At 31.1% G+C, this 11,057-nt stretch overlaps 3 protein-coding genes across 3 annotated transcripts; 2 read left to right on the forward strand and 1 right to left on the reverse strand. All coding sequences in view use genetic code 12, as the record gives it.

Annotated features, from left to right (window-relative positions):
* Positions 1-1,458: 1,458 nt before the first annotated feature.
* On the forward strand, positions 1,459-3,849 carry CD36_12570 (vesicular-fusion ATPase, putative; the record flags this gene model as incomplete). Its single annotated transcript, XM_002417851.1, has 1 exon — positions 1,459-3,849. The coding sequence occupies one exon, from the start codon at positions 1,459-1,461 to the stop codon at positions 3,847-3,849; it is 2,391 nt and encodes a 796-aa protein (XP_002417896.1).
* Positions 3,850-4,857: 1,008 nt separating this feature from the next.
* Positions 4,858-7,107, forward strand: CD36_12580 (conserved hypothetical protein; the record flags this gene model as incomplete). The annotated part of the gene is made up of 1 exon (XM_002417852.1): positions 4,858-7,107. The coding sequence occupies one exon, from the start codon at positions 4,858-4,860 to the stop codon at positions 7,105-7,107; it is 2,250 nt and encodes a 749-aa protein (XP_002417897.1).
* A 398-nt stretch (positions 7,108-7,505) lies between these two features.
* On the reverse strand, positions 7,506-9,686 carry CD36_12590 ((glucose-repressible genes) transcriptional activator, putative; the record flags this gene model as incomplete). Its single annotated transcript, XM_002417853.1, has 1 exon — positions 7,506-9,686. One exon carries the CDS (start codon positions 9,684-9,686, stop codon positions 7,506-7,508), a length of 2,181 nt encoding a protein of 726 aa, XP_002417898.1.
* Between the last annotated feature and the right edge of the window lie 1,371 nt (positions 9,687-11,057).

Here is an 11,057-nt window from a genome sequence, read left to right on the forward strand (position 1 = left end):
CTCATCCATTCCAAAAAAAATTTACGATCTCCGGAAAAGACGGGTTTATTGCAAGATTTCTCTTTGGTAGCGCATAGCTCACTTTTTTAGTTGGTTGGTTGGTTGGTTGGTTGATAATCTTTAATGCTCACCCCTAACAAAAAAAAAAAAAAAAACACGTGAAGTAGTAGGAAGGAAGGAGATTTTAGTTTGCCAATGACGTAATAAAGATCCAATTCAATTATTGCCAGGTGATAAATGATAATAATAATTAATCCTCATTCAAGATGGTTGAGGCTTGTTATTTAATTTTAACTTTTATTTAACCAGTTTGAAAATTATATCGTTATTCTAATGTGATCAAACTTCAATATATAATATACCCCTAACTATATTATTCATAATCGTAAAAAAGCAAAAAAAAAAAAAAAAATTGTTTGCTTTTTTCTTAGTAAATACTGAACCTGTCAATGGCATAATTGTAATTAGCAATTGAAATTGGGAAATCAATCTTGTGAAAGGGGGGGGAGGAGGGGGAGGTTCTCATGTGACGATAAAGAATAGAAGAGGTGCTGCTGGTGTGATTTGATTGATGTTTTTGCCTAAACATATTCTTCCTGCTCTCAATATGATCTTTGTTTTTGAGGTATCACTAATTATTCTGAAAATACAAAAGGGAGCAGTAAAATATCAAATAACCTTAGTGTTAAGATAGAAATCAATTCATGTTTGTATTAGTATTCAGTTTCAGAAAACGATTTGATGCTAGAAAGATTAGGAATAGACATATATTCTACTTTATTCAAATAAGAGAGGTATATCCATATATATGTGATTGTTATTGGTAATATTTTGTAATTTGAAAGGGGGAAGAAGGACGATCAACGAGATTGTTATTGTTTTTGTTTTTGGAACCGCCACGGCATTTTTTTTGGTTGAAAATTGCCACCAAAAAATTACAAAAATATGAAAATCTTTTTCGAAAGGGATTATTATTATAACCGTATAAACCTTTTCTATACAACAATTATACATATCATACCTTTAATTGGAAAATGATAAACCAATCACTTTATTCATTGGAGTTGAAGACTGATCTTTTAATCTAAATCAAATTGTTATATTGTTGCTTTTGATCCCTAACTATTATTACGCCATAATCCTTTGTTGACCAAGAGACACGACCATATTTATAGAAAATTAATGACAACTCAACAAAATCTCAAAGGCAAAAAAAAGAAAAAGTAGTGAGACCGAAAAATTACACGGTCAAAAAAAAAATAAAAAGAAGTTCTAGAAAGAATAAGCACATAATCAGTCAATAAGTAATATATTGAATAGACGATCAACCAAGAACTAAACATCCAATACAACTAATAATTTGATATATTCATTGCAATTTGTTTCCCTTTTTTTTTTTCCCAATCCCAATCCCAATCCCAATCCCAATCCCAAACCAACTAAAAAACTGAAAACTTTATGATCATGGAAAAGCTTGGATTTCATAAAGTATCTAATAGTCCATCATCACCAAGTCAACCCAAAATCACTCATAATCGTCCAATTCCTCATCCTCAATCGCCACCAGTACCAAAAAGACCATTGAGTGAACCATTAAAGAAACAATTATTAGTGGATAATTCTCCTGGAAATGATGTTGTTATAGCCAATTGTGTTGCTGTCAATGCTCAAGATTTCCAAAATATTCCTGATAGAGCTCCAGTTATATTAGATGGAGTATTTGTTTATTCTATTGCCAAAGATGATCGAGTTCGTCCAGGAACTATTGGATTGGCAGGTAATATGAGAACTTGGGGTAAATGGTCATTAGGTCAACCTGTACAAATTGAAAATTATAATATTTTCCATAATGGACAACAACAACAATATCTTGGTGCCATTGATTTACTGATTGATTTTAGAGCAAAAGCTAGAGCTAATCTGAATCCAATTAATCATGATGAATTAGTAACATTATTTTTGAAAAATTATGAAAATCAAATTTTACAACCTACTCAAGTCATTTATATGGAATATACGGGGATTTATTTTCAAATTAGAGTGAATAATGTACAAATCATTGATGTTAATACTAAAGATCAATTACCAAGTTTTAAAGATTCCGATGATATAAATACAAAAGGGATCTTGATTAAATCTACTGATGTGGGATTTTATCCATTTGAAGGATCAATTATTAATTTGACGAAACCGAAAACTTTGAAACAAAGAATGTTTGGTGGATCAACTCCTCATCGTGCTAGTCGTAAAAAACAAATTATTAATCCCGATTTCAAATTGGAAGATTTAGGTATTGGAGGATTAGATGCTGAATTCCAAGATATTTTCCGTCGTGCTTTCAATTCAAGAATTTTACCACCTGAATTGGCAGAAAAATTAGATTATAAACATTGTAAAGGTTTATTATTATTTGGACCTCCAGGTACTGGTAAAACTTTGATTGCTCGTAAATTATCGAAAATGCTTAATGGTAAAGAACCAAAAATTGTCAATGGTCCAGAAATGTTGAGTAAATATGTTGGTGCATCTGAAGAAAATATTCGTAATTTATTTAAAGATGCTGAAGCAGAATATAAATTAAAAGGTGAAGATTCAGATTTACATGTTATTATATTTGATGAATTGGATTCTGTTTTCAAACAAAGAGGATCAGGGAAATCAGATGGCACTGGTGTTGGTGATAATGTTGTCAATCAATTATTATCGAAAATGGATGGGGTTGACCAATTGAATAATATTTTGGTTATTGGTATGACAAATCGTTTAGATTTGATTGATACTGCTTTATTAAGACCAGGTAGATTTGAAATTCAAATTGAAATATCTTTACCTGATGAAAAAGGTAGAAAAGATATTTTTTTGATTCATACTAAAAAATTGAGTGAAAATGGTATATTAAATTCTGATGTCAATTTTGATGAATTAAGTACTCTTACTAAAAATTTCACTGGAGCAGAAATTGAAGGATTATGTAATTCAGCTAAATCTTATGCCATATCTCGTCATACTAAAAAGGGATCATTAGCACAAATTGATCCTGAATCAATTGCTAAAATGAAAATTACTCGTGATGATTTTCTTTTAGCCCTTAATGATATTCGTCCAGCATTTGGTACTGATGAAGAAGATTTATCTCAACAAGCTCAACATGGTATTATTCAATTTAATCAAACCATTAAAAATATTTTTGAAAAAGGTCAATCTATTATTGATGTTGTTAGATCAAGTGAAACTGAACATTTAAGAAGTATATTATTATATGGTCCTCCAGGAGTTGGTAAAACTTCTATCGCTACAACTTTGGCTTTAAATTCTGATTTCCCTTTTATTAAAATGTTATCAGCAGAAACTTTAGTTGGTATGGGAGAACTTCGTAAAATTCAAGAAATTGATAATGTTTTCCGAGATGTTCATAAATCACCATTAAATGTTTTAGTAATTGATAAAATTGAAAATATTATTAATTATAATCCTATTGGTCCAAGATTTTCTAATGATATTTTACAAGTTTTAATGGTTTATTTAACGAAAAAACCTCCAAAGGGTAGAAGATTATTAATTATTGGTACTACTTCTCAATATCAAGTTTTTAAACATATGAATTTGATTGATAGTTTCAATGATGCCATTGCTGTTCCACCAATTAAACATATTGAAGAAGTTGGTAAAGTGTTGGATAAATTAGGGTTTATGAATAAATCACAACGTGAAGAAATTTTATCACAATTATCTCGTTATGATATAAATATTGGTATTAAAAGTTTAATTGATGTATTAATGGTTAGTAAATATTCACGTGACACGGTTGATGAAGTTGTGAATAACATTGTCGAGAAAATGAGTGGATAAATTAAGTTTATAGAAAGAAAGAAAGAAAAGTATATAAATGAATATTAGTAATGATATTGCTTTATAAGCTTGTAAGGTTGGAAGGGGTAGCTGTTAAAAGATGGCAAGAATAAATTGGCTAACTGAAATCACCCTTGCTTCTGGATTACTCATCATATAATTACTTCCTTGAAATGTAATAATTGGGCTAATAAGTTACTTTGGAAAGAGGAGAAATCGATAAAATTGTGTATTTGTATATGTGTATACGTTGTACAAGTTTGTTTGTTTGATGATTTAAGTTACTAAACGTTTGATTACGTAATTAGATGTGCATTGTACAAAGGTACACGAAACGAAACATACACACACGTATTAAGTATCTTCAATTCATTTTTTCCTTTTTTTTTTTTTACAACCAAAAAGAAAAAACACTTTTTCATTCTAAATCTTTCCCTGGCTTTCATTTTTTTTTTCATTTTTCTTGGTTTTATCAATCTTACAAACTAGCTTTCCAATCAACCATTAATCAATTGATCTATCCTATATAATTATTACATCAATTTAAGTTTGAAAAGAAAATATAACTGCAAAAGAGAAAGAAAGAAAAAAAAAACGAAATCGGCTGCAATAAAACCCTTCCCCTTTTTATATACTTGCAAAAGTGGAGCTGCCTTGAAGAATCAATATTTATAGCAAGCAAGCAATTCATCAAATGCTAACTATATTATATACATTATCACTGGCTGAATAATAGAATACACATTTCCCGCATCATAGGAGAAAGCTTTAGTGTTTGTTTTGAAGTATATTGTATTTATTGAAACAATTTCCCTCCCCCGTTGTATATATATTAATAATCCACGCGATAAGTGTTTGTGTGCTTTAAAATATCTTGTTCCATAGATTTTATTTTATTTTATTTTTTTTTTTTTTTGTTTAACCAACTGTCTACACTGCATTGACACAAACGCATACCCATTCCAAAGAAATAAAATACTCAAAAACACCATAACTGAAGCTTCAATAATGAATGGAAACGACACATCAGATCTATCTATGAGTTCAAAAAATAAATTTGATTTGAATCAATTCTTGGTTTATTCACTTAATCCACTGAGTGAAGATAACCAGAAATTTGAAACTGGTTCTGGTATCGCCCAAGAGAAAAACGATACTTCAATTATTTATCTTTCACGACCAAATAACCCTGTTTCAAATAGATCTACATATTCTACTCAGGCTCAAGATGTCACAAGTTTATTGGATACCAAAAATGTAAATACAAATGTGTATCATCCATCGTTAAATTTCCCTAGTAAAGATATTGATCAATTGTCATATACAACAACTTCATCACTTAGTCAAGCCAGATCCAATTCTGTGTCTACAGCAATTACTACCTTAACTACCGCTTCGTCTTGTAAATCACAACTTTCACCAAGTATTGCTGAAAATGTGAATGTCGACATTAATCAGTTTCCTCATAATCATCAATTTGAACAAATTGCTACTTTCCAAGAACAAACAACTGTATGTTGGTCCTCTGATAAAATACATTTTTTGGATCCAATCTTGATTCAAGATATTGATAATATTACCAATAATTCCTTGACTCATCAAGAAAAGATTAATGCTATTGGTGCTGATTATAGTCATAGATTTATTGCTTTTGCTAGCTCACCTCCACCACCCCAACCACTGCAACTGCAACAGCAGCCGTCGCCACCACCACCACCACCACAACAACTGGTACCCCAATTTCAAGACCAATATGAAGGTCAACTCAATACTGAGACAGCAAAACAAAGTAGTGATACATTAACTCAAGATGATTACGATTTAAACAAACTGGAATTGTTGAATAACCAAACCATGGAAATCGCTGTAGAATATCAAACTTCGGATCATCAATTGATAGAATATGCCAGTTCTAGTAGTAATGTGCTTTTAGGATACCTGGAAATTGATGTTGAAGTTCCTGAAAATGAAAGATCAAGTTTGCAGCCGGAGTTTGATTATAAAAGAGTTTGTCCCATGTCAAGAGACAGTGACAGTACATGCGACGAATTAGAAAGTTTGGAAAAATCATCTAATTTCATTTATGTTGAAGAATGTAATTCATCCAATGTCCCTGTAGTAACATCATCGTCTTCTCCTACCAAAAAATATATATTACAAAATAATATTCCATCGTCACCTATTATTGGAGGAAAAAGGATAAATATTTTGGAGAACCAATTTTTAAATGCAAAAGATGATAATTATGGCGATACACATGATCCAACTATGGGTGCTGAAATTAAATTTGTCAATGAGTATAAAGCGACCGAATTATCAAAAAAGGGTTCAATGGTATCTCCATTGGAATCTTTTTCATCGGAAGTTAGCAATCCCAACACCAAAACAACTAACCCTTTAAGGAAACCCCTTAAAAAATATGTCAAGGGAAATAACTTGATGATAATGCCAGTTAAGTTTACATTTGTGGAAAAACGAGGTGACTATATTAACCATATAGCCAATCTTAAACCTTTAGTATCATCAACCAATCTTGAATTATTTTCATTTTTAGATTCTAGAATTGCTAATGAGATTTATGAAATTGGTCCCAAAATATTACCTCAACCATTTTCTCAAGAATTTTTGAATCTTGCTAATGATAAATTTCTTCCATTATCAATATTAACGAAAAAACTTGAATTTCAATTATCAAAAGGCCAAGTTACCAATTATAATGTTAAACAAAGTCATCCTGCAAAATGTCCTAATCGTCCCAATAGTCAAGGTGGATTAGGACCTTTCCGAGTAGAACCACTGAAGAAACGACCATCGTCGAAATTAAATTGTTCACCTAGCAACAACAACAACAACAACAGTAGTAGTAGTAGTAATATTAAACCTGAATTAGATGTAAAAAATGATAGATATTATTCACGATTAAATATTTATGAATTATCGAAAATACTTGATTTGCATCGATATTCAATTGGATTAACTAAATTAATTGAATTAAATGTTCTTGAAATGTTTGGTAATTATTGTGATTTCCAATTAGGTTATCAAACATGGATAAGAGATACTGATAAAGAAAAAAGACGAGCTTTAATTCAACAATTATATTCTTATACTTCGACTTTTTATCCGGAAATTGATAGTTTTAAATTGGAAGTGATTATTAGAAGAGGTAGTTATAGTTTAATGCAAACTAGACTAAGAAGAGAACGTCGTTTGAAAAAAAGATCAAATGATACCCATATAGAAAGAATAAGAAATTAGCCCCCCGATTATTCGTGGTTGATTATTTCATGTGTGGTTCTTTTTTTTTTTTTTTTGAGTCAATTGCTAGTAATGTTTTTGGGAACCTGGTATTATTATTGTAAGGTGTTTTTTTTTTTGTTTTGTTTCGATGTTGTTTTAATGATTTTATGCTGTAATAACTGAATAATGTATTTTTTTTATATGTACTTTATATGTACTTGATGTTGTAAAGTATACCCACCGTATATATATTTTCATTTTTTTTTTTTACTAAATAAGTAAATAGATACAAATAAAGAATGATTCATTAAAATTTCTGCAATTTGGCAAAAAAAAAACATTAACAACCAAGTATTTAAAATGATTATACATACATACAAAGCAAAGGAAATCAAATCAATTAGGTTAGGCTAGTCCTATTTAGTATCAGCTGGTGAATGTATTATTTGTGTGACAAATTTACCCAGATATCTGGTTATACAAGCAACAGTTAAAACATCATTTTTAATACTTGTAGTCATCAAATGATTTAGTATTACATGATTAGGAATCAGTAAATGATAAGCATCTTTATTTGATGCATAATATGAACTGTCAGCTCTTCTTAATGGTGGACGTTTGTTATTCAAATAAGATCCAGTATTTGACACATTACCACTACTACTACCACTACCACTACCACCACCACCACCAGTTGACAATAAACCCAGTGATTTTGGTAAACTAGTACCGCTAATAGTACTACTATTGCTAATACTTGATAAATGATGAGTCATTGATCCTGATCCATGAGAAGCAGAAGTAGCAAATGATGAAGATGAAGATGAAGATGTTGATGTCATTTTGTTTAATAATACATTATTTAAATGTGGTGGTAATTGAGGAGGTTCAGGTAATTCATAATCAGCAGGTTTCATTTTAAAATAATCATAATTAATAAACATTTCTGGTATTTCTGAAGAATATTCCGTGGATTTTTGAGTAATTTGTCCACCAGAAGTAGTTTGTAAAAATGAACTTGAACTAGTTGATAATTCATAGTTTTGATAAGGAGTATTTTCAAAAGCAACATCATCAACTGAATTAACAGCTTGCTGGTGATGGTGGTTGAGTTGTTGTTGTTGTTGTAAAGAATCTTGTGATTGAGCAGCCTCATCAACATCTTCAATAAATTCCACATGTTCAAAATCAGAAGATGCCTCTTTACTCATTTTATAAAGCAAATCATTTTCTTTTTGATTAATTTTATCAACATCAGTTTTCCCAGCTGGTCTAGGTGCCCAAGTTTGTGGTTGTACATATTTTGGTGTTGTACTCAATTCTGAAGATGGATTATCATATTTAATAATATTAGCATCATAATCTGTACTAGCGCCAATATGATTTGGTTGATTTAATGAATGATTGAAAAGATGAGTATCATCAATTACTTCAAACCAATTGAAAAATATACCTTCTTGATCAGTAGCAGTGGGTAATTGGTCACTCACTCGATATTCATTGTTGATAATATAAAGCAATTTGTGTACACCTAAAGGTAAATTAATAGTAGTAACAAATTCATTAGGATGACTAGTTGAAGGATACATCTTGATAACATCTCTCCAATTTGAAAATGATCCAATAATAGCTATTTTATGTATAGCTTCTTTTGTAACATTCACCCATTTAATTTCTATAGGGATTAAAAACTGTTGCAGTTGCTGATTGGTCTTTAATATTTTAGATGGTCGACCTTGTTGTTGTTGATATGCTTGAGTGCTGCTGTAAGGATTTTCCGACAACAGTTGCTGTTGCAAATTTTTTTTTTGGTGGTGGTGATTGTGGTGGGAGAGAGGATGGTCGGAATTTGGTAACGGGGAATGAGCATTTCTGGCAACCGAGGCTGCAGACATCATTTGAGTTGGTGGCGGGATAGAACCATTCATATTGGTATCACCATCATATCCAGGAGGTGCTTGGCTTATTATTTTAGTAAAGTCGACTTTAGTTAAATCCGGTGTAGGGGTTCTTGACCGACTTTGCGGGAACACTTTATTGACATCATCGCTATCATTATCATCTTCATCGTGCGGGAAAGGTGCATCGATTTCCATATCGTCATTTAAAGTAGATGAATAGTTGTATGTTCCGGTAGAGTCTGATGAAGTTGTGGTGTTTGGATCGTTTTCAAACCCTTGATCAGGTATAATGTTTCTTTGAAGTGAACCCATTTCTGTTTCAACCACTCCTTCATTCAATTCATTGAATTCATCCTCAATTAAATCGTCACTGAACTGATTATAATGCTTCGAGTAAACATTACTTTGTTGATGATGGGGATCAGTCGGTTCTCCTTTTGGTAGTGGTTGTAGTGGGGCCTCTAGAGTGCGGGAGTTTTTGACCACTTGGTGCAAGATTAAATCACTAAACTCTTCATCTAGGGAATTTGCATTCTTATTGGCGGTTGATTTTCTTACCCTATTGTCACTCGAACTATCCACACTATTGTTATAATTCACGGAAGCTGAAGACTTTCTGATTGAATCTGAATTACTTCCTTGACGTTTGTTCAGACCAGAACCATGATAATTCCCTGTCGAAGTATTATTTCCCATTATAAGAAAAAAATGAAAAGTTAATGAATATATTGTATCTCGAGGAAAACTCTTTGAGGAGGAAAAGGAAAGACGAAGATATAAAACACAACTGCAATGAATATTTAAAGATACAATATAATTTTATTAAAACAATTTGTGGTAGTTTACTTCAATTTTGATTTTTTGATTTTTTGATTTTTTTTTTTTTGTTTGATTTTGAGGAGTCCACTACCCACTAATAAAATGTCGATAGTTCGATAAAGAACAAAAAATGGTTCAAACAAAGAAAAGAAACAGAAAGAGTAAAATTCAGGGCAAGCTCTTGTCTTTGTTCTACTTTTTTTTTTATATATATAATTGACTAAATAAATAAATGTTAATAAGAAGTTAGACGTCATAAGAGAAACAATGGGATAAAGATTTCAACTAAAATATTTATATCATTGCAAATTTATTCATCATTACTTCTTCCTTTGGCAAATTTCATTCACTTTCTGTTTAGTTGCTATATTTGTGAAACGGGATATTCCCTAGTTAAATTCCTTATTACATCCAATCATTCAAATACAATCACGTCTCATTAATAATTAATAATAATAACCCACAAATAATAAAGAGAATGGGAATTGAGAATTGGTGTACTTGACAATAAGGATGAAAATTATCCTGTACGTGTAATAGTGATCAAACTTTATATTTCTCGAAGCGGGTTGGTGGTGGTAAGAGAACTGAAATTAAAACTGAAGGGGGCAAAGGTTGTTGTTCTTGTCTGACGCAATTACCTTGAACTATATACAGGAGTACATAAATTAATTAAATGTAGAGAATATTATTGTGGTGTATTATCGCCTGTTTTTCAGTATCGACGATCTAAATTCTAGCCTTACCTTACAATGTTCACCCCCCCCCCCCCCCCCCCACCATGCTCCCCCGCAGTATCCATGGACAATTATCAATACTCACATGATACAGTTTGTAAAAGTACGAAACAATTTATTTTGGAATAATGGGTCAATAACGTACCAGAAATTTAAGCAAGGTTTGGATTTATAGTTGTTTAACTGGCATTTGATTTCGGTTACTGGGTTTCTTGCAATTACTGATATATTACTACATGCGAGGGCAATAACAAAGTGTCCATGAAGATCAAAAATAAGAGATTATCCCAGAAAATGAGTAAATATGCACCAAATCAGAGTAGATATTACGTGTAATCAGATATAAGGTTTTTTTGGTGGTTCCGATATTTTAAGTTTTTAGGGGTAATTCGTCACACTGCTATCCAAATTATTGATCTGTTTGATATAGTATCAACAAACCTTAGTTTTTGAAAAACAGACAAAAAAAAACAATCAAATGATTGTTGTAATTCTTATTGGACGATGGAAA

This window comes from Candida dubliniensis, chromosome 1, assembly GCF_000026945.1.
Source record: "Candida dubliniensis CD36 chromosome 1, complete sequence".
Lineage (NCBI taxonomy): Eukaryota > Fungi > Ascomycota > Pichiomycetes > Serinales > Debaryomycetaceae > Candida > Candida dubliniensis.